This window comes from Garra rufa, chromosome 8 (genome assembly GCF_049309525.1).
Source record: "Garra rufa chromosome 8, GarRuf1.0, whole genome shotgun sequence".
Lineage (NCBI taxonomy): Eukaryota > Metazoa > Chordata > Actinopteri > Cypriniformes > Cyprinidae > Garra > Garra rufa.
The window spans coordinates 29,296,513-29,321,328 of NC_133368.1; the positions used below are offsets into that span (position 1 = coordinate 29,296,513).

At 37.0% G+C, this 24,816-nt stretch overlaps 1 protein-coding gene across 1 annotated transcript in view; it reads left to right on the plus strand.

Annotated features, from left to right (window-relative positions):
• Positions 1-24,816, plus strand: part of rnf17 (ring finger protein 17) — a 35,147-nt gene that overhangs the window by 4,942 nt on the left and 5,389 nt on the right. Inside the window, exons 8-31 of the mRNA XM_073845065.1 lie at positions 57-133; positions 281-355; positions 430-626; positions 1,268-1,372; positions 1,469-1,627; positions 1,928-2,099; positions 11,945-12,071; positions 12,339-12,505; positions 13,876-14,008; positions 14,097-14,250; positions 14,359-14,474; positions 16,840-16,954; positions 17,093-17,210; positions 17,372-17,599; positions 17,721-17,865; positions 17,947-18,059; positions 18,937-19,027; positions 19,133-19,245; positions 19,340-19,587; positions 20,664-20,827; positions 20,954-21,073; positions 22,259-22,339; positions 24,514-24,636; positions 24,718-24,774. Coding sequence (XP_073701166.1) covers positions 57-133; positions 281-355; positions 430-626; positions 1,268-1,372; positions 1,469-1,627; positions 1,928-2,099; positions 11,945-12,071; positions 12,339-12,505; positions 13,876-14,008; positions 14,097-14,250; positions 14,359-14,474; positions 16,840-16,954; positions 17,093-17,210; positions 17,372-17,599; positions 17,721-17,865; positions 17,947-18,059; positions 18,937-19,027; positions 19,133-19,245; positions 19,340-19,587; positions 20,664-20,827; positions 20,954-21,073; positions 22,259-22,339; positions 24,514-24,636; positions 24,718-24,774 — 3,198 coding nt within the window. The remainder of the gene's footprint in view (positions 1-56; positions 134-280; positions 356-429; positions 627-1,267; positions 1,373-1,468; positions 1,628-1,927; positions 2,100-11,944; positions 12,072-12,338; positions 12,506-13,875; positions 14,009-14,096; positions 14,251-14,358; positions 14,475-16,839; positions 16,955-17,092; positions 17,211-17,371; positions 17,600-17,720; positions 17,866-17,946; positions 18,060-18,936; positions 19,028-19,132; positions 19,246-19,339; positions 19,588-20,663; positions 20,828-20,953; positions 21,074-22,258; positions 22,340-24,513; positions 24,637-24,717; positions 24,775-24,816) is intronic.

Below are 24,816 nucleotides of genomic sequence, written 5' to 3' on the forward strand. Positions count from 1 at the left end.
GATTAATCGTGCAGCCCTAATCTCATTGCAAGATTCATTGTAATACTGTCTTTTAGATTTTGGAGACATTGCACATTCCAGTGGATGTTGAGTCATATGACATGAGCTCTATGTCATTGTGTTCGGGACTCAGGTAAGGGACCATTTTACGTAGAGTATAAGATCTCCAGAATGCAATTAATATTGTCACAAAAATGGATGCACACAGCTCTTTTGTTTTTACATGCTTACTAAATTAAACTGTGGAAGTTACTCTCATTTTGTTTGTATTTATATATAGCTGCAGTATTCAGATGGACAGTCTTGTTGACAGTTTGAGAAACTGTCTCAAAATCACAAACGTGGATGATGACTGGTAAGTGTTTGTCGAATGTGCTCCGTTGAATTGAAACCTTGTGATCTGATTTTTGTGTCTATTGATCATGACAGTATTTTAGAAGAAGTTACAGTGGAGCCTTTGCAACACGTTGAGAAGAGTGTTGTGGAGGTGTGGGACAGCTCCAGTCAGTCCGTTTCAGCAAATGCTGACCCCATTCCCAAAAAGAAAAGCACATGCAGGCCAAGTTTCATAGAGGAAATAATGGAAGACGCAGACACTTCTTCAGAGATAGTGGAAATAGGTGTGTGTGTGGAGGTTTGGGAAAAAAATTATCATATTAATGTGAATTTTTCTGTCTGTCTCATTGTAACTATAGTTGATATGTTTTTATTAGGGCTGTCAAATGACTTAAAATTTTAAATCGAATTACATGATGTGCTAGTTAATTAATCATATTAATCATTCATGCATTTTGGAAATCACCCCCCAAAGTCATTATTGTGTTAAATGAGAACAGCATTTTTAATTGACATTACAAAAAGTAGCTTTAGTAAGAAATATTTCCATTCAACATTACATGATGTTAATAAATGGGTATTATGAATATAATTTTTCTTAATATTGAAATATGGAAAAAATGAAATTAAACTCTCAATATGAAACTAAAACTGCCAGTAGGTGGCAAGTAACTAATATCCAATATATGAACTCACATACTGTCTAATAGGTACTACATCATGCAGTCATCCAGCATCTATGTTTATCAGTAAGCATCTGCTTGCGATGTAAGATGACGTACTTCTGTGTTAAATGCTAAAATAATAATATTTAAGATAAAATTTTAATAATTTTTTCCATAAATAATCACACCAAATTAACATGTTAAATTGACAGCCCTAATTTTTAGATCATGTTCATGTTTAATATGCTGAGCTCATGTGTTTTTAGCTCATAGTTCACCAGTACCTGATCCAAGGCGCAATGAAAGGCACAAAGCGCATAGAAGACAGCGCAGGCAGCATTTTGAAAGGCCCTTAACTCCAGCACCTAAACGTATGTGGGTAATTTGTGGGCTAACCACCTAAATTAGCCAATAAGACAGCTCCCTTGTTCCTTGTTATTCAAGTGTACTTTCTGTCCACTTTCTAGTGGTGCACTACGTTATGGCAACTCACATTGTGAACCCTGGACATTTCTATGTACGCTACATGATGGAGCAGAAGTCAGGCCAAAAGTTGACTAAAAAAGTAAACGAGTTCTGTTCAGCAGACAGTAGCCTCTTCACATTCAGTGATGAAATCAAGACGGGTATGTGCATGTTAATGATGTTTTCTTTTATTTGACAGCGAAATTTAATCTCTTATCAATATTCATTCGTTCATTCATTCATTCATTAACTGGCACTACCATTCAGAAGTTTGGGGTCAGTAAGATTTTTTTTTCTGCTATGCCTACCAAGGCAAACTGTAAAAAATACAGTAAAACAGTAAAACTGTGAAATATTAGTTATCATAGAAAATTAATTAGCATCAGTAAACTTAAAGAAAATGCTTTCTAAAGATGATCACTAGATGAGTGTTGTGACGATCTGTGTGTATCTGTGCACAGGTTCTATGCTCTTTATCTATTGGAAGGAGGATATGTGGTGTAGGGTAACAGTGACTGAGCTCTTTCAGAGAGAGTGTTTCCAGAGTGTGACCAAATGCCTTGCATCAGAAGTCTCTCGTCTCTCCGTCTACTTCCAGGACTATGGCTTCTCCAAGGGCATTTCAATCCCAAGGTAAAAAATAAATAGTGTAAGGGGATATTTACAGCAAAAACCCAAGGACCAGATATGATGAACAAAAACCAGGAGTCAAAGATTCAATCAATCGAAGTCATGTTTACTGAAGAAAATAGTTTGCAGTTTCATCAGCAGAAGTCAGCTTCAACACTCTCTATGGAGTTCGTAGGCCGCTCTGCGTACATGTTCAAAACACCAGTAATTATACTCTAACAGAGGTTGCTAATTACGTCAATGCATAGGTTAGGAAGATCCTGATTGGTCAACAACTTAGATAACTGTAAAATTTTCCACATATGGTAGACAAATCAAAGCTATCAACAAGTGATTACACAGGCGACAAAGATCAGAGGTCAGACACAACAGGCTGTCTCCAGAAGCCCGTTGTGACCCGCAACATCAACAAATGGCAAGAACCTCCTCAGGATGGTCTTTCCGCCGTCACGCCTGATATTAAAGACAGAGGCTGACACACACACACACACACACTTTAATATTTTCTATAAGGCATCTATTCTAATCACTTACTAATATTAATAGCTATAATATTAGGAGTTAAACACTGATTTATGAGCTAGATCATCTACTAAAAATGTGTAAGAATTAATAAGGATATTAATTTGTAAAAAGGCCATGATGTCTTCCGACTTCCACTCCTTCAATCCCCCGTTTAGACCAATTGTGGAGTCCAATACTCCACGTCCGGTCTACCAAGTGAGGTCACTACGGAAGGCGGAGGTTTTGAGTCATGCTCCCCTGGCGGGTCACAATCGTCTCTTCACCCCATCATGGACAAGCCGGAACCTAAAAATTCCGGTCCCCATGGCAGGGGCTCTCCCACCTTCCACTCACAACAGGGCGTTGACGTTGTCTTTGGTCAATTGTTGATGTAAGCTGTTTGACAGCTTCAGCAGTCACATCTCTCCTTCCATAGGATTCACTGTCCTGCAGACATATTTAAAAACGTACAAGAAACAACATCGAACCATCATCCAAATAATTAAGACAACTAGTCCTAGATATCCTCCAAGCGTGTACAAAGCATACTTTAACGCTTCCACAAACTCCTCTACCAAATCTGTCACGTCCGTAAAAACGTTCCTACTGTAAATGTAACATTCACTTGGTGCTCTCTTCGTCTTAGTTTTTCTGCTAGCAATAATTTCTAAACATAAATTAAACCTATTTAAATGCACCTAGTAGTGACATTATAGACCATTGAATTGGCGCTAAAGCAGTTACCTTTAAGATGGTCATGTAGTTCTTCCGGTCTAGTAATGGACTTGGTATCTGCGACAAAACATCTACAAAATTTGCCCACTTATAGTCAGCCTTAACATATGATAATTAACAAACATCCTTATATATAAACATACTAAAATCAATCCAAACTATTGGCCAAAAGCATACTGCACATTTTGTTTTTCAACTCCAAGTATTATACTTCTTCAATGGAAACAATTCTTTAATTGGTCTGCTGCTTCTCACAACCCCTGTGAGCACAACTGAATATCTTTTCCCTTTGATAACTACACTGGAACTAAAAGTCCTACAGTGCATGTAGTGCATTGTTGGCTGTCATTAGCTTGGACACAATTGTCTTTACCTGTCTTATACAAATATAATGCCTCTTAGTTAATTTGGTAATATCTGAAAATCAAATGATTACAAGAATCACGCTTATTTATTCCATGGAAGCCAAGCTAAATTAATAAGCATTCTCAAGATAGATATCCTATTTTTACAAAAACTATTATTTATAATATATAGTGCAAGAAGAGGGATTGTAAATCCACTCATTCATTCCCTATCATGGACCATTTTGGGGTCCAAAACAATGGCGGTCTAAAATAAACAAACCCAACATAAGTAAGACCCAAATTAAGCCATTGTTAAAAATAGAAAAAGAGAAAACATAATCTTTATTCCACTTAAACCTAGAATAATTCATAATTGTTACTTAACAGCCCTTTTATTATGTTTAGTCCAAATGACATTGTCAGTATCTAACTTGTTATTGCCTTGCATATCATTATATCATGAAATTACTCATTGATACCCAAATGCCTAATTATTGTAATTTCAATCTTCTCAATTATCATACCATATTACTTTACTCCGATTACAGTAAATAATTCAGGACTTTCAGCGAATTCTCAGGGCTTTGTTTAAAGGCAATTTCTCATTGTCTTGTCAGTTAAAAATGGTTACAGGTCAAGCTACCTGATCAACGTCTTAAGAACCCTTCGTTCATATTTGTCATTTGGCAATGATCATTATCATTAATTTCTAAAACTAGAACTGACAGATTTCACAATCCTGTAACCATATAAACAAATCTATTGCTCAGATGTAAACTGGCAAATATTCTTTCCTCAGTTTCTAAAACTGTTTTAAAACAGTGCACATTATCAACAGGCAATGCCAGTGTTGTTATAATATTAATTTGGTTTGATTTGACAAGTGTTCATAAACTGTTCCAAAGTTCCTATAACAATTTTGTTGTTCATAACATTTATTAAAACTACTTGTCACCAAATTCCTCCATCAGCAGGTTATCCAGCAGATTCAAAATGTTTTGTTAAATTGTCTCTGTTCTACAAAAACCAAACCAACTATTACATCACCTCAGCCTTGAGACACAGACAGCCTTACAGCTGTGTTTGCCTTTAACCCATATTACTCTTAGAATGTATTAATTCCTCCTTTGTTTGACCACCAGCCTTTCTTACTATAACTTGAGGGTGCTCTCTGGATAATCTGGTTAGTGACTTAGCCAATGTGTCACTGTTTCTTTGCCATCAAGTCTAAAACATTTACCTTTTATCATTCAGATACCAAACAGTTAGCTGTATTTTAATTTAGACTCTCAGTTAAATTTAGACATGGGTTTTTACCCCATTATGGATGGCAATTTCACAAATTCAATTTACCTAAACACTCTGAAACATATTAAACCAGAGAGTGATTCAAATCAGCATTATAAAGGACAAAATAAGTAGTTATTACTCATAACAGACCGAGCCAAATAACCAATCTATATAAAGTTCGTCCATGTTCTGTGTCCTCTTTTCATCATATTCACTAAGAATGATAAACTTTTGTAAAGTTTGCCATTTAATTTAACCCAACAGTAACAATAAAACCCTCATTCCAGAGGTTGTGGGCACAATATAGACACAAAAGCAACATAATCGTTCCCCAAATCAACAACAAACAGTTCATAGGTTAGGTTACTATTTTGGTGTTAAATCTGAAGGATTTAAACTTAATATTTTTCCCTGCCAGTTTAACATAGTTTTTACCTCTCCTCTTTTCCAATCTCAGTGCTTGTCATGGCTTTGTTTTGGTTGAACTTATTTAGCAGGCCGATAAGAGAGGCAGAGTTCCATCCTTGCCTCCACTCAAGCTGTCTCTCTCTCTCCTGCTGTGCAAATTATCATTTGACAGCTTTACCAGACATTGACTTTGACTATCATACTAAATTCATTACAATATAACACTTCACTTACCAAAGCTAAAAGTGTTACAGCTTCTATCTCAAATCTCAATTTAGATTATTTAAAATCAAGTATGCTAGCAGCATTTTTTTTTTAATTGTTTACTTTAAATGCTTAATTTACTTAACCTTCATTTATCCAGACTATCTGTTCAATCAGCAAAAGCAGTCTTCATCTTTAGCCACCACCATGTCTTGTAATTATCCTATGCCATGTCTAAGGACCTGCAAAAGTAAAAACTGATATAGACATATTAGTTTAATATCATCTTAGCCTCATTGATTCAGGAATTTATCATAATGTTGAATCCACAAATGTTATGCAGTTCTTGTCAGTAAAGCAACCAACTTCATCCTGACATGAATAAAGATATTTTGTTATGTCTTACTAGAAATAATGGCTGCCATCACATGGTCTCAGATGGTTCTTGAAAGCCCATTGCCATCAACTCTTAATAAATAAGCTCCTTTTCCTCAAGGTGTGATGCCCTGGCATGTTTGCATCAGGTTGTAGATGCTTGTCACAATCAAGCAATGCGGTTGCTGGTGATCAGGTCTGGAGGAGCGCACATTTTTGAGGCAGATGGCTGTAATTTCTTACAGATCCCCTCTTTAACGATGCTTAAGGCCTATTCAGCATCCGCTCAACTCCGCTACCATCTCAAATATAACACCTCCCTTCTCGGGCAGGTGCCCAGTGGCGGTGACCCCCTGCCTTAGGTTGCCCTCCGCTTGGCCAAAAGAGGATCTTACCCGTCATTGAGAAATCACCTCATTCACACTGGTAACCGCTCTTTCCATTTGGACATCCTCGACAGTTTTCTTCCAGAATCTGGTATTTTCTGCAGCTTAGGAAAGGAGCACTCAAGAACCATGCGAGCCATTGAGACCACCTAGTAGTACTAAAACATTGAGACATGTTAATCAAAGCAATATTTTATCAATATAATCAATTAGACATCTTCAAATCATCGTGCTAATATTACTCTGAATTCAAATATCACACCCATCCACTCAGTGTAATGCTCTGCTACTGCTGTATAGCCAGAGCCATCAGGCCCTGTATGATGGTGGAGACTAAAAATAAGACAAACAAGTTATTGGCTGCAATACAAGTTACCATGCAAGTGTTTAACTATTTCAAATCATCACTTCTATTGTACAAAATTCTATAGATTCTAAATCTTTTAACAACTAATTGCTCTCCGACTGCATAAAATTTAAAATGTAGAATTTTTGAACTCCCTGTAGCATGTCAGTTAACATCTCTGTGTCTATGATTTTCATTGAGACATTGTGCTGTACTATTAATAGCTTATTATCATTTATGACACAAGCTCAGATTACAGCATTTAGCTGACTTTGAATGAGAGAGAGAAAGCACTCTGAGGGATTCAGGACTGATAGCAATGCATGCCATTAATCTTCTACTATTATTTCAATGTGATATATTTTACTATAGCCCAGCTTAAATGTATGTATATATATATATATATATATATATATATAAAAATGACAAGCACTTTCAAATAAACATCTTCCTTATTGTCTTTTTTTTTTTTTTTTACTTACTTACTTTGCAACTCAAAGGCTAAGTCTTTCCAAAGCTCTGCCTATGGCTTTGGAAATTTGACAATTGCACTTTAAATCTGTCAGGGGTTATCTGACCCAGATATGTTACCTCATGCTATCTAAACTTCTTTTTAATTAACTTTAAACCCCCGTTTATGTTACTTGTTTACAATATTACCAGCTTCTATACAAACATAATTTTTCACTAAACATTGGCATATGGCTGTGATGCTGAGTGGCTGAAATTTTCTATTCCACAATAAATTTAGTCTTTTGTCCAAACATCAGTTATTACTAATTTCAACTCAGGACAAGACTCTGTTACTTTTACAGCTTCAGCCACACAGCGCAAGATAAGCAAACTGTTTCACTGCAGTCAAATGCAATCTTATCTTCTGAAAGCAAAACATAAGCTTAAAAGTTTTTCCAAAATGTTAATGCCTAACTGTGTGTCTAGACAGTGTTTTTACCAACCCAGAATTCAGTCCAATACATTGTCAGAGCTTACAACAACTAAATAGGGACTAAAACAGATTTATGATTTCATTCTTTGTCGTTTAAAATCTTCTATGTACAAAGAATTAGATTAAATCATTACTCAATTAATTCTGGGATTATTTTTATACAAATAGCCACTCTACACCTCTAAAAATAGGCACATACATTGTATGGTTCTTTCTTTGTATGTAGCCAATCAAGTTGTTTTAATTTCCCAATCAGAATCAAAGCCCAGACTGACCATTTCACTTGTGCTGAGAATATCCCTAAGGTTTGAGCTTCATAGCAGAGCTGTTTACAGCTTCTGTTCTCTTCCATTTCATTATTTCTATAAGGATTAAGCAAGTTACCTAATTTATCAGCCATATTTCTATCACAAACCAAAAACCAAAAGAGATGATAGCAGCAAGAGATTGAGGCGGCGATCTTACCAATTCCACTTGACGTCTGCGTGATGAAACTGCAAAGTATATTCCAGAATTTCCATATAGGTCCATTCCAATTAGGAACATACAAACAACAATTTTAGCTCTTTCGGGGTTGTTCCTGATACATCCCAGATCAACCAGTCCTTTCCCTAACATATATTAATATATAGATGTGCACATTTATTGTATTACTATTTCTGTTTTTAACACTACTTTTTGGTTATTCTGTTCCCTAACCAACTGATCTGACCTGATCTCAAGAGCTCGGGGTACCCCTGTCTGTGGTGGTAGGAATGGAGAGTTGGTTGAGCGATTTACGACTAGAACCCCTCTCTAGCGTCTTACATTCTCTCAGTATTTCATATACTTAAAACAGACTGCACAGACTGCAGACTGCACATCTCATCTCTACGGCTCTCATTGCCACACAATGCACTATCTGGCCTTTACGGCTCTTTAGTGCCACAAAATAGAGAATGCGTTTTGTCCCTACTGGACTGTGCTTTTTATCCCCCAATAGGATGCACCTACTTCTACTACACACCTCTCAACTAAGTCTACTATTAATATCACAGGTGTGCACTTGTACACCATACAAACCATATGTAACTTAATGTTACAGGTGTACCTCAATTCATGACACCAGTTTACTAATTTACCAAGTTCACCTAAGTCTGGTGTCACCTCAAATCCACGACACCAGTTTACCAATTCAACCAAATTTAACAGTTTACCAATCCAACTAAATTCAACTAAGTCTGGTGTCACCCACTCACGTCTGAGTGAGTCTCTATATCACTCTCCCTTCTCCCACCCCTTCCACCACAGACAATCCCTAACCAGAAATAATTTTACAAATCTTCCTACCTTGTTGATTGATCAGGGATATCACCAAAGAACAATTTGCCCGCGCATCCTCCACCATTACTGTAAGGGGATATTTACAGCAAAAACCCAAGGACCAGATATGATGAACAAAAACCAGGAGTCAAAGATTCAATCAATCGAAGTCATGTTTACTGAAGAAAATAGTTTGCAGTTTCATCAGCAGAAGTCAGCTTCAACACTCTCTATGGAGTTCGTAGGCCGCTCTGCGTACATGTTCAAAACACCAGTAATTATACTCTAACAGAGGTTGCTAATTACGTCAATGCATAGGTTAGGAAGATCCTGATTGGTCAACAACTTAGATAACTGTAAAATTTTCCACATATGGTAGACAAATCAAAGCTATCAACAAGTGATTACACAGGCGACAAAGATCAGAGGTCAGACACAACAGGCTGTCTCCAGAAGCCCGTTGTGACCCGCAACATCAACAAATGGCAAGAACCTCCTCAGGATGGTCTTTCCGCCGTCACGCCTGATATTAAAGACAGAGGCTGACACACACACACACACTTTAATATTTTCTATAAGGCATCTATTCTAATCACTTACTAATATTAATAGCTATAATATTAGGAGTTAAACACTGATTTATGAGCTAGATCATCTACTAAAAATGTGTAAGAATTAATAAGGATATTAATTTGTAAAAAGGCCATGATGTCTTCCGACTTCCACTCCTTCAATAGTATGTACTAAAGGTCGACCAATGTATCGGTTTTGCCGATTAATCGGCACCGATAGTTGATTGGCGGAACTATCGGTTATCTGCAAAAATCATTGCCGATAGTTTTTCCGGGTTGCGTTCTTTATGACAGTGGAGCGGTGAGCCACTTCAGTAGAGTATGAGAAGTTAAGTCCTACATCAATGCTTAATGTCATGATTGTTATATATTTGCATTGGTTTATATCAAGCTGGTCATATTGTTAGTCAGCAAAGTTGCAGATTTATAGACTTGAGAAAGCAAACTGTGTTCATTTAGCCGACAGAAATCCTGCTGCGCCATAGCGCGCCATTCATAGTTTTACATCATATCTGTCCCAAATCTTTGTTAATGTTCATAAAGACTTGACCCTTGGCTGGAAGATTGAGTATTGTGCATTTAAGCGAAACGTTTGTATTTCTGTAGCTCTAATAAAGTCTGTATGCTTCATATAGAGCTACAATTTATGTTTTAGCCTTTTCTTCAGGCCGCTGAAGCATGGTTACACGCTTTATTTCACAATGCCAGTTTTCCTTGTTCTTATTTGGTTTTAAGAACTGATCAACAAAAATATGTATTAAAAATTAAGATAAAAATTATACAAAACGAAATTTGTTTAAGAAGGGATTTTCCACAAATAAAAACTTACAAAATGGTCAAAAAATTGTCTGACCCTCTCAAATTCTTCCGGCGTATTGCCGTCCAATTCATACCACCTCCTTTATGACATTTACAAATTACACAAACTTCTTTCGTAATAAACAGATTGAACTGAAACAAAACACAAACAAATAATATTTAAACATAATGTAAAACAGAAAGAAAATCTTAAATGTCTACAATAATCGCTCTTTCTTTTTTTCATTTGTTCTGTTTAAACTAATATTTGCTGCTTTTTTTGATCATTGTTTAAGTAAACATTTGCCCGTTTGGTGAAATAAACTGTTTAAGACTTCCCCTTGAAGTACACGCGACGCGTCCTGTGTGTGTGTGTGTGATACCTGCGAGTTGTCCGTGCAACGCAGCGCTGCACTTTTGTCCAGTTTCATTAAGGGTGGGTGAAAAATGGATTCTCCGAAGCATCGCAATCCTCTCTTCAACGAGCTTGTGTTTTTCCCCGCATATGGCACGTGCGCACTAGAGATGCGGCGGGCTTCGTTGCACAGAATGTGCACTATGAGACACATGCACATTGCACAGTGTGTGCTTCCACCTGCAGTGTTTTACTTTAGATAATGCCTTTATTTCTGCAGTTTGTAATGCAGTACTATTAGATGCACAAAACTCTGCACTGACAGACTTTCACTTGTGCTTTGTTCGTCCTAAAAAGCTAGATTGTGGATGCGGTTAAATGCACTTGCTTTTTCGAATACTTTTATATCTAACTGATGTACAGTACACACAGTCAGTTATGTTTTCAGAGCAGGAAGAGACATCTGATATATTGAAATAGATCTGTGCATTCGTTTGAATGAAGCCTGTTAAAGCAGCCACTGTCTATGTCACTGTCTATTGTTTTAAAAAGTAGCCTGCTTATATAATAAAAATAAAGTAAATTTTGCATGAAATAAATTTGATATAAAATGTAATTAAATTGAATTTTAATTTTAAGGTGGAGGTACTGACATACAGAGATTCCAAATATAAACAAAAAGCATAGAAACTGCAATTTTACATATTGTTCAAATGTAAAGATTGATTCCCACTCCTTTACAATGAGCCCATTTGTAACATCAACTAAGATTGATGAAAGCTGTAGAATAGAAGTGTTGTTCCTTGTTAGAGTGTGTTAATTTAAACATTTACTGCTATATTGTTAAATTTTGAAGTTTATTTTATTAACATTAATGAACTATGAAATAACTTTAATGATTAATATATAATTAATATTAATATTTTTATTCATTTACAAAGTATGGTTTAGTACTTTTTTTAAAAGTAGTAGAGCACTATTTTAAGTTGCCTTTCAGTATCCATTTTCAAAAACGTATCGGTTAATTAATCGGTATCGGCCACTGTGGTCCAACCTAGCTATCAGTATCGGTAAAAACCAATATCGGTCGACCTCTAGTATGTACGTGTGTAAACACTTATGCACTTTATGCACCTGTCAAGTTTGAGATTTTGGGCTTCATGCACCTGTCAAGTTTAAGATTTTGGGCTTTTTGGTTTTTCATAATGTTTTTTCAGACTAGTGGAAAGAAAAAATCCAGTAGACACTGTTAAGTGTTTCTTTCTTTTTCTGTATCTCAGCGATGGAGGTTTAAGTGGGTTGAATGGGTGTCTGCGGAGACCTGATGCTAACACTCTGGCGGAAATGAATGGCTGGGCTCCTCTGGCAATCAGATGTTCCCTCAAAGATATTATTCCTGCAGACTTGGTATTGTTGTGAAAAAGTATTCACTCTGTATTTACTGTATTAGTGTTGCATGAGCATGTTAGTACATGTTAAAAGTATCAATTCAAAAGAAATAATCAGGCCTATGGCTGCCATCTAGTGGTGCAAACCGAACTTGTGTTTCTGATCTAGTTTCGTTTTTATGGATTTTATTAGACAATATAAAGGATTTTAGCATCACTTGTGACTAGGCACAATCACTAGCTGGCAAGACATGGGAAATGTTGAGTTGTTTGTGTGTTTTATCAGGTGAGAGGATGGAGTTTAGAAGCAACTGATGAGATGAGGAGCCTGCTGGGATCTGAGGCTGTGGAGATGCAGGTGTTCGGTGAGGATGGAGATGCGCTGTTAGTTGATCTGAAGAAAACGCCAATGGTGTCTCTGCGGGAGCACCTGGTGTTCATGGAGCTGGCCAGGTCTGTAATTGTCACATCTTACAGCATTTTCTACAGCATCCTTTTTCAGTACGTTCAACAATTCAACCTTTAACCTGAGACTAAATGGTAGAGAAATGTACAAAATAAGTTGAAATAAATGCTTCAAAAGGCCTGAAGTATGCTGGGTAAAAAGGCTTAATTTGTTCTACTGAGTTCTTTGCCACAAACAACTTTTATTATAAATGGGCTAGGAGGGTACAGCTTACATATTAATTAGGACTGTCAAGCGATAAGTATTTTTAATTTATGTAAGGTAGATGTGGTGAATTAATCTAATTAATCGCACATCAAATTTGGCTGGGAAATACCCCAAAAGATATAAGAAAGAAAGAAATATTTTGTTTGATTCAACATACAATTCATCACACAAATGCTTATTGGTAAATCGTGACACATAAAAAATGAAACAAAATTAACACATCAATGTTGCCAACCCTAGTTAACACAATTTAGGATATTGCCTCTTTTTTTTTTGTTGTTGTAATTTTTATATTATTGTTTAAGGGATCATATGATGTTGGTAAAAAGAACATTATTTTGGGTATTTGGTGTAATGCTATGAGTTTACTCGGTTTAAGATTCAAAAAACACATTTTCCACAAACTGTACATTATTGTTGCTCCTCTTTGCCCTGCCATCCTGAAACCTTTGGATTTTTATAAAGCTCATTGTCCTCTAAAGTGGGGTGTGCTCTGATTAGCCAGCTATCCAGTGCATTGTGATTGGCCGAATGCCTCAAGTGTGTGTTGGAAATGTTACGCCCCTTACCATACCATATTGTGATGCCATGTCTCGGCGTGATGAGACAAAAACAATAAAACCCATTATAAATTAGGCATTTGTTGCATCCAGTGAGGACATAATTACTGATTACAATGCTGTCTCATACAGTCCTCTGTAAAGTGCACTGCGCTGTACTGTTCTGGAACAGTGTTGTAAATATAACTTAACCACTGATTTCTAGTTGTGTACTCATTTGGAAGCCCAAACTAAGTACTTTTGCTTTCACAATGAAACACACAGCGTCTCCACAACATGGTGGCTGCAACAATACTACAGCCAGAATAAAAATGACACCTTTATTTGCATATACATTTGGGAAGTGTTATGCAAATCTTCCCACACAGTGACGTAGAGGTGTGTTTGAATAAGCTGTTTTAGGAAGGCGTTGCTGAGTCTTAACTTTTATAAAGAATATCTCTTTGGGTTTGAAACTTTAATCTTTGCAACTTTACAGATCTTATATATGCACAAACAGTTTGTAACAGTCTAAAGACAAAGGAAAACATAAAAATCTCATCATATGACACCTTTAATATTAACAATGTTGTTATGTAACTTCTGTACAGATTCTACTCTCCTATAGTCGCCCCAGGCAGTGCGCCCCTACTCTTCTACTCATCAGTTCGTCCTGCGCTCAATGTTGAGGTTAACGCAGTGGTTTCTCATGTAAACACGCCATCAGACTTCTACGTACAGCTAGTGAGTACAAAAACACATTTAATGTACAGTCAAAATGAAATGAAATAATTAACTGAAAATGAGATTTACATATCCTTGGTGATTGCAGGTGGAAAATATGGAGTATCTGCTGTTGCATTCGAAGCTTCAGGACTGTTACAGTCGTCCCAAGGCAAACAGTGAGTTCCAGATCTACTGCCCTTCTCTCTCACAGGCCTGCATCGCTCGCTATGACCAAGAATGGTGTAGGGTTCAAGTCGTAGGTGTGTTGACGTGTGTACACAATATCACACATATACAATAACAGAAAGCCATTGTTGATTTGATATAATGTATAAAGGTTAAAAAGATTGCCTGTGTTTATCTTTCAGGTTTCCCTGGTGGTCGGATGGTTGAGGTTCGATTTGTGGACTTTGGCTACAGAAAGACACTCTCTGTGAATGATCTGAGACAGATAAAGGATGAGTTCTTTGCTTTGCCAGAAATGGTAAGATTTAGGCTTGCTTGTATACTGTGATACTGTAGTTTTGTACTGGTTTAAAGGGGGAAACAATATGAAATAAATTTAAGCCCAGTTTACTCTGTGCGATTTTGGCCGTCTGAGGCAAATTTTGAAAATCCTAAAGATTCCTATAATCCTAGGCTAAAATCTCTAGTCTTTGATTGTTAGTTTGACATGTCACTGACAGCCGATTAATGGCTGTTGTGATCAAATTTTACCTCCAACGAAAATCTGGCAGTATCAGAAGATTTGGCGCATAGTCCTTTAGTGTGACATCTCCTACGACGAACGCCAAACTGTCTTCATTTTTCAAGACAAGCCATGATCAGAATTAATGCTAAAGATTTCTTCTATCCACATAATCTCTGCCACTCCCGTCCTCCGCTAATATATTGCCTTTGCTGTGATAAAAACAGCGACGCAACCGGTGTTTATGTTGGAGTGTAGTGCTGCTTACACTATTCTTCTTAAATACGCCGGTATTGCCGCCATTCATATAAATTTCATAATAACCAACATTTCAGCCCCGCGTGTAATGCAGCTCTTAGCGGTTATAGGTTGATAATTAGTGGTGCAACAGATCACAAAACTCACGGTTCGGATCATATCACGGATTTGGAGTCACAGATCGGATCATTTTTCGGATCAGCAAAAAACAAACAAAACAAAAGTTTGTTTTTTTAATAATTACTGAATGCTAACTTTAAGTACTTCTAATCCACAGCAAAAACTACTAGCTGAACTAATAAAGTCAATTACAAAAATGACAAGTGTAGATGAATGCAACAAAGTTACTAATAAAATCAATAACACTAGTATTCAGGTGCAGAAATTAAATATTTAAATGTAAAATAACTAGTGCTTCTCACTGCAGGTATTTATAGGACGCTGTCTCTTTAAGGCCTAATGCACGTCTCTGATACTGGCACGCATCTTTCTCAGCTGTTTCGGTTCATTGAAGACATAACCGACTGTGTTTACCAGAATACCAAAACGGGTAATAAACATAACTTTGTATGTATGTTAAGAGAAGTTTTAAAGAGGAATCAATCCGTGAATCACGGAGTCTGAATCGCGCGTCTCTCTCTGTCTCTCTCTCTCTCTGTGCGCGTGCTCGCTTCAGGTATGTGCGGCAGCGGTAAAAAAAAAAAAAAAAAAAAGAAAGAAAAAGAAAGAAACAGCGCGCGTGTTCTCTTTTGCTGCAGCAGTTTAAGTAGTTTGAATGGGTAAATTGGCAAGACAAAACATATGCAAATTATACACTTTTACTCTATGATGGTTCAATTTAACAGTTAATCTGCGAACCACATGCGTACCAAACCGTGGGGTCCGGTCCGTACGGATCACGGATCATCTGCGATCCGTTGCACCCCTATTGATAATGTAAAACTACAGACAAGTTATCTTGCGCACACCCCTTTTTAACACATCTTGACTGTCGAACATTTAATAACAACTGAGATCCCACAGTTTGACATGATCAGCATGTTCATACAGTCTGACAAGTACAATCCTAAAGGATATTTAAAAAATCACACAGTGTGCGCCCAGCTTTACTTGACTTCTTCTTTACACTTCTTATATCAGTATCAGATGTGTCTTAAAGAGATAGTTCACCCAAAAATTTCAAATTTCTGAACACAAATTAAGATATTTTTGATGAAATCCAAGAGGTTTCTGACCCTGCATAAACAGCAACGCAACAGAAACTTTCAAGGCCTAGAAAGGTAGTAAGGACGTCGATAAAATTGTCCATGTGACATCAGTGGTTCAGCCTTAATTTTATGAAGCTATGAGAATCATTTCTGTGTGCAAAGAAAACAAAAATAATACGTCATTCAACAATTTCCTCTATTTCTAGCTTCATAACATTAGGGTTGAACCACTGATGTCACATGGATTATTTTATTGATGTCTTTACTGCCTTTTTGGGCCTTGAACATGTCTTTTGTGTTGCTGTCTATGTATGGTCAAAATAGATTTCATCAAAAATATCACAATTTGTGTTCCGAAGATAAACAATGGCCTTACTGGTTTGGAATGACATGAGGGTGTGTAATTAATGACAGAATTTTCATTTTAGGGTGAACTATCCTTTTAATGAATATATGCCAGTACATGGCAAGTTTTTTTAAGACATGTACCATTCCTCTATCTTGGACTTTTTTAAATTTGTAGTTGAAAATCAAACTGCCTTGCATTATTGTGTAGGCAATTGTGCATAGAAAATTACCCCATACATAGCACCACAAGTCTGTCAAAGCAGGTCTTTAAAACACCTGAATCATCTGCATGAGAGTTCTGATAAATGACAAACTTAAAAAAAAACTGTCTGTCCATTTGTTTTTAGGCCTTGTGGTGCAGTCTGAATGATGTGGTCAGTCCACAGGAAACATGGAGTGATGAAGCCTGTGTTGTGTTTAAGGACTTCGTGGAGCGTAAACTTGTCACTGTTGTGGCAAAAAGTAAGTTTACATCTACATGCATAAACACAAAGACATCTGTCCATAATAATATGTACATTGTGACACCATTATTAACCATAAGAGAAGAGTAATGTGGTATACTGTACATTTTTGCTTGAATCTCTCACTTTTTTTCAGAGCTTGTGCCCGGCACTAGACCTATGCCTGTGTGTCTGTATGAGGTTGGTGATGATTGCACCGGAGCCAGTATTGGAAATATACTGGTCAAAAATGGTCTTGCTGTTTCCAGTAAACAGTAAGTCATGAAAAGAAGAGACCATCTAGACCATCTTTCTTTCTGTATTTCATTCATTCTTTCAATCTGTCTTTTTTATTTCTTCCTTTCTCTTGATCCCTCATTCAGGCTAGGCTTCAAAGCTAATTGTATTCAATATTCATTTTCTCCTGCTTTATCAGGACCCAGCTAAAAGACACCCAGGCGATGGAGACGACCATATGGGACCCTCCATTTGAAGAGGAGACTTTGTCTGCTGTTCTGACTCCACCTTCCTCTGTTTCTGAAGAGCTGCAGCCCAGCCTGATTCTGCCTACATGTCTCAAAGACATCAAAGTTCGTGTGACACACGTAACCTCTCCTGGAAACATCTGCGTGCAGCTGCTGCAGTTTGACAGCCAGCTAAAGAGGTGCCCGATTTCCTCAGTCCATATTGTATATCAAACTTTTTGAAATACTAAATGAAGTCCTGTTTCCAGTGACATAGCCATGTTCAGTCATAATGTTGGTGTTTTGCATGCAATGTTGCAGAATCCATGACACGCTGAAGAGTCTCTTCTCTAAGTCGGAGCCACAGGAGATCCTCTGGGAGGCAGAGATGTACTGTGCTGCCAACAACACTGGGGTTTGGGAAAGAGGACAACTATGCAGTGTGTCCACCAATGATGTTGCAGAGGTAGGGTGCATACACTTTAATAGTTAATTAAATTGAGAATAAGTGGGAATTTACTATTTATTTTATTTTTTTTATATATAGGTTTTGCGTTGCGACTTTGGTAATAAAGTGAAAGTCCATGTGAACAATCTCAGACCCCTCAGTCCTGATCTGATCGGATCTTTCTTACTCGAATGTAACCTCAGTGGTGTAAGGTAAATGATCTGGTAGAAGCTCTTTTTTCACAGTCACAGATGTGCATATATAGTTGCAGGCATAAGTTTACATACACTTTGCAGAATCTGTAAAATATTGATTGTTTTAATATGGTAAATAGTACTTATTTTGTTCTTCTGTAAATCAGTGTTAATTTCGACAGCAAGTTTTGATTTTGTCTTTTGAGTAAAATGCATTTAGTTTTAGTCATATTTTAGTCATCTCAATTGTTTTAGTTTTAGTTAAGTTTTAAATCAACTCTGGATTAAGTCGGCTAAATTCGAATGGATTTAGTTACAGTAAAATGCATTTTTAAGTATTTCTCTAAAATTTCCAAACTCATTATATTGGTTTGATATTAAGGTTTTTTATGATATACACAGATTTAATTGCTGTGACAGACAACATGCCTTTATAGTAAAATTAAATGAAACCACTTCTCAGAAAGAAACTAGAACATGGTCTTTCTTTCAATGAAATACCAATGGTTATGTATATTTATTTGTATAAATAAATTTAGATTAATCTTTAGGGCTGCTGAAGTGATTATTCAAGAGCAGTGAGTGATTTTCTCTTTCTTTTGTTGCTTGATTAACATCAATGCCACAGACAATAGCAACTAAATTAGGCTGCTGTCCCTTCAAAACCGATATGATTTCATATGATATCAAACCTAAAAAAGGTCAAATTGCACCATGTGTTGGGTTTTCCTAGATCGCATCACATATAAACAGTCTTCTGTTCTAAAACAACTTCAAACAAAAATAATTCCGTCACATTTGTAATGTATTACTGCGTTTTAGCATTTCATAATGTGAATAAGTTGTTTTTGAACTTTTGTCATTTCGTCATATTTTCTTCCTCTCTGTCTCCCAGGCCAGCTGGTGGTCGCTCCACATGGACAGCCACAGCATGTGACTTTATTTCTCACTACTTGACCGGTGCCATGGCTGTAATGACCATAAAGGTTAGAGTGAATGTGAATGGGTTATAAAAAATATGGAACAGTTAACTGTATTATAAGCAATTCCTATCTCTGAAGCGTTTTTTTTTTTTTTTTTTTCCCTCTTAGGACCCATCTGCCAGGCCACTGCTGGTGTCTCTTTTCTGTTCGAACCGTGCCGGTCAAAATGTCAGTTTCGCCGATTTCCTCATTAGTGAAGGACTTGCACTAAAGGAGAGAAAGTAAAAACACCGATCATTCATACTAATTAATTTATATTGATCTCTATATTGACCATTAATATTGATATCTGTGTATGCTAAACTGTGTACTTAGGGCTGCTTCCATATCCGAGACGGCCTTTTCAGAAGAGTGTGTGTTGAGTGAGAAGATTTCTGAGCCACAGAGACACATGAGCGCATCTCAGACACCGCCTACACCCACCCCTCGCATCAACCCACCACCAGAGAGAGTGCAGACACACTCATACCCCCCTCCAGAACTGCCTCCCTGTGGACACACACTCATGAACATCTCGGCTATCTCCGAACAAGGTGTCATTTACGCAATGACACACCAAGCAGGTGTGCTGTTAAGTTTGTCACTAAAACTGTAATTTTATGACATTTTTTCATCGTCTCTCTCTCCGCCTTTTGTTAAACTACATTTTTGCTGCTAAACCTTTAAGATTTTATGTAAATGACTTCTGTTATGATTGGGTAGCCTCTATGCATGTGACGTTGGAATACTCCTGCAAAGTTACTGAATACTAAAGAAATACAGATTTCAATGCCCCACATATTAATAGCTGCTCTCTAATGCCCGCAATTTATAAACGGTATAATTACCCAAATATATAATTGCAAGAAAAAGCATTGAAATATATTTGTCCTCCCATCTCATATTTATTCCCTGCTTTAGTGCAGTGTACATTTTTGTCTTTTAGTCATTACTTTTAGTCAAACTGCAGTTACCAACATTTGCTTTGGTAGCTATTTTATAGTCTTCAAACAAAAATAGTAATTAATTCTTCTCTCTTTAGACCATATCAATTAAGCTTATGAGAAATTTGAATCAAGGATTGAATTAGGAAAAACTGGAATAAATTAAGACAATTTTCATTTCTGGATAGAGATACAAATTAAACAAAATTTTTCAGATACAGTAGGTTTACTTAAAATGTATAGAGTTATTTAACATCTTTTGTTGGTTAACATTAGTGATACAGATTTATCATTGGTCCCTTTAAGACAGAAGGCATGCATGTAATGCTGACACGCATTTAGTTTTTACTCACCTGTTTACGTTCACTTAAGCTGTTACTGACTGTATTTACATGAGGTATGATCTAATGACAGGAATGCACATTTTGAAAGACAAGACAGTTAACTTTGCCTGTAGGATGTATTTTGAATTTCCGGTAGTCCTCAAATAATGCTCTAGTCCCGTCTCGCCTTGTTAACGAAGATGTTGCAAAAATCTTCGTCATAGTTTTGTTCATCAGATATTAGTTTTAGATCGTCAACGCCTCATCTTAGTTGCAGAAAAAATGTTTGTTAACAAATATTTTTCGACGGCATCTTTGTGGACGAATTTAACACTGCTTAAGTGCTCCAAATGCCGAAGAACTCCACAGTACTTTTTTTTTCTCTATGTTTAGTGTGTGAGTTCGATCGCTTACGGGAACGGCTGCAACAGCACATTAAAACCTTGCCAAGACAGAAGAACTACAACTGGAAAGGAGTTTTGGGATGTGCTGTTATGGGAACGGACATGTTCTGGTACAGAGGTCAAGTGCAGGAGGTCATTGGAGGACATGTAAAGGTCTGTGTGCTTTCACTGCATTGCATCACATTTATATGTATATGAATTTATTTCATAATCTCAAATGTGCAGGTCAGTGAGCTAATTGATGTACTATGATGGGCTAAACATGGGCAACTGTTACAGGTTCAATATGTGGATCAGGGACTTGTGGAGAGTATCCCGGTTTGTCACGTGTACCCGATGGTTCTCTGTGAGGATGTGCCGCAGCTCTGTGTGCCTTGTCAGATAAATGGAGTCATACCGGTACGTGTCTGTGTTTTAATTTAAATTTGATTACTTGCTATTTAAAACAGGCAATGTGATAATCCTTGCAGTCTGCTCTTAATCTAGGGATTTCCAACTTTTCTGTCAGCCAAACCTTTTTGACTTAAAATGTATTTCTAAATTACTGAAGTATTATATTAACACGTTTAAAATTTTTTGATAGTCAGTGGGCACATCACGTAAAGGTAAACTAAATATTATTTCAATTTGTTGTCCTGAAACATGACCCATGACCCGTACATGATTATGTACGTGCATGTTCACAGTAAATTCTGTTCCATACAAACTGTTGTCATTTTACATGTGTGGGGCGTCTCAAACTCCATCTCTGCATATTGCTGTAAGTTTGGATTTATTATAACGTTCATCTGGGAATGTGATTTAATCACATTTGTAAGGTAAATCATTTATAAACCTACACAAACACAGAAAAAAAATACATCAATATCTTTCTCAACTGTACATTGCAATTTCAAAATAAAAGTTCATACCCTCACTCTGAGTTCAGACATTTTGATGTCCACATGTTCACGAAATTACAGACAGCATGTCATGAAGAAATGTCAAAATACTGAAAATTAATTGAATTAAATGTTGTTTAGTCAATATTAAATAAGGATTAAATTGGCAGTAAAATGTAAAAACAGTGGTCTGGCCATTGGTGCCCTCTGCAGTAATTTGTTATAATGCATAATGTACCTTACCTCTATTGTTTATAATAAATTATGTATTTTGTTAAATAAAACCATATGATTACTGGTTTTTGATACTTTTTTGAACTAATTATTATTGCCTCATTGTTATTGTGTATGTAATTTTAAAGGCTATTGTTCGCTCAGGTCTATTTTTATTACTACCAAAAAATGTAACTATAATCATCAGATTACTCGATTAATCGCCAGAATACTTGATACTTGACAGAATACCGTTACTTGATTATCAAAATAATCGTTAGTAACAGCCCTAAATTGTGGGGCTTTAGACCAGTGATTAGCTGGAGAAAGCAAATGTGAATGTTAAAATGTAAGTATTGACTTGGTACCAAAGTACCGGTACTTTTGACAACACTAATTCCAAAGACAATCAAAGTAAATCTTTCAATGTGATTAAATAGCCTGGCAAATCCTTGTTTTTTTTGTTGTATTTTGTTTTTTACTGTTACAGATTGGGAAGGGATGGCAGTGGGACGCTGTGGTGCTTATGAAGGAGTTGCTACTTGGGCGTTCAGTTGAGGTCCACATTATTGTAAGTGAATTTACTTTTCACTTTTAAAAGCTGCACGGTCTCTTTAAAACCTGATGCACATGACGTGGATCTGACATATCCAATTTTCTCCCAACTCTTTACCATCATTTAAGACTTTATAACCCATTTAGACAACGTTTAACGTAGCAACTTGCCAAAAGCATGCATTTTTACATAATTGTGTAAAACTATACTTCGCTGCACTGTTTAAGCGGCGTAACCCCAGGTATTTGACGCCACATTCTTGAGTTATAAAGGATAAAGAAGGAAAAAGTTAATCTTCTGAAATGAAGCAGCAATATCTTCTTGGGTATGTTATTAGAACTGTGTCTAGAGACAAGCTGGCCATCACACTGCTCTGACCTTATCAGCTTGTTTGCATCCTATTATTTGATTCGCTCTTGTCGCTTATGACAGAACAGCTGATCACGATGATCCTGTCTTCAGAAAAGATTATTTTATTAGCGTACGTCAGAAACAGCAAACCTCTTTAAAAACTGGCTGTTGTGCTCACTACATTGCATTGTTATATTTCGGAAAAGTTTTACCCGCCAACTAGAGATGCTCCGATCAGCATTTTTGGGGCCGATTACCGATCACCAAGATCATGATCTGCCGATCACAGAATGGCAGGGGAATGGGAATCTTTTATCTATAATCTAGCAGAGTTTGTACCATTTGTAGAAATGAAACTAACTCTAAATTAACTATATTGAAAAAAAACCTGTAGAAATAGGCAACAGTCAAGATCTTGAAGAACCACCAAATTTGGGTTGTAGATGATAGTATGGTGTATCGACGATAGTTAGAGATATCTCCAGTTGCTGATGGCTTTGATGATAGCAAGATGATTATTATTATTATCCGTCAAAAAGGCGCCTAACTTTAGCGATGCAGTGCAGAGAGTCGGTTCTAGGATGCTTCAGAAATTTGCTGTGGTATAAACGCATGCATAGAGTGGCCACGTCTCCTTAAAGCGCCACATGGGTAAGAGATTTATTCATCACACAGTGTAGATAGATAAACTGATTATAACGGGAGTGTTTTTTTAAAGTGCACCTCGCACTAGACTAGGCAACACTAGTTAGTGATGAAGTTCTTTGATAATGTAAATGTTCTTTGCTTGTTTTTTGTAGCTGCTTTTTAAGATGTAAGGATTATATTATCCAGCATTGCACAGTCATTAGGATAACGGTAGTAAAATGTGGTTTAGGCTGAATTAAATACGATATCAAAATCCGTCTGTATATAGGAAACATAAACATTCACCTCAGTAACATCTATATGCGTTCATTAGAATTACGATGCAATAAAATGGCGCTAAACATACGCACGTGAATTACACGGGCACCATTTCTCCTCATTCTATATGAACTGAACTACAACATGAACTGATGACAACAATCAGACACACAGCACTAACATTATTGCAATATGACGGGTATAGAAAGATACCTGCATTTACATTCAAGCACGCACATTTACACATTTTAGAATGAAACCGAAAACAAACTTGGTCTTCTCCGCCAAAACTACAGTCAGCGCTCTGTACACGCACAGCTTAGTCACATGCCCAATAACAAGACTATCCTTACAAAACAAATAAGGAATTTAGTACTCATGTTGCATGTTGCCACTGGTAAGCTCTGCTCTGCTGTTGTTTACCTGTGCGCCGTGCATGCACGTGTGAAAAAGTCGCGCGAGTAATTTACGTCAAGTGATCAGCTTTTTTGATCGGCGCTTTTGGGGTTCGCCGATCAAGCTATTTTTAGCCAATATCGGCCGATCATGATCGGTGGCCGATCAATTGGAGCATCACTACCGCCAACTGGCGGCTGACACTGTTGCATATACTCACCAACGCAGTGTTGGATCGCGAGTTAATTTTAGAAACTGTGTGCAAGTAAATGTATTTGGAAGTTTAAATACTTTTATAATGACTGCGTTAGTCGATCTATATTGGGTGATGGGCGTTTGATCTGGCTCTGCGCCAGCCAAAGCGCAAAAACAGATTTGAATTCAGCAGTTGATCACGTGATGCGCTTAACCTTCTAATCACACTGGTGTGATCGTATGCTCCAGGGACCAGCCAAGGCTTGTCAAAGTGCTAATCACTAAAATGTCAATAATCATGTTTTGACAAGCACTCTTCCCATGAACCTTTCGTTTTGCAGGAACACCCAGAGGATCCATGTGGCTGTGTTAAGGTTGAGATAACTGTGGATGGCATGGCGCTTAGCAAGATAATGGTGCACCACCAATATGCCACTTTTGACCCTGCCATCAGCAGCCAGGAGGTCTGCCCTGTAGATATTATTAAGAGGGGGTTTGTTTTTGCTTATGTGAGGGGAAAATATTGACAGTGTGTTTATGTGCAGGATTATGTGGTTAAGCCTCCTGTCCCTGATTTGGATGACTGGGACCTGAACACAGAGGTAGAAGTTTCATTTCTGTTGACGTCACACAATTCCTTTTCA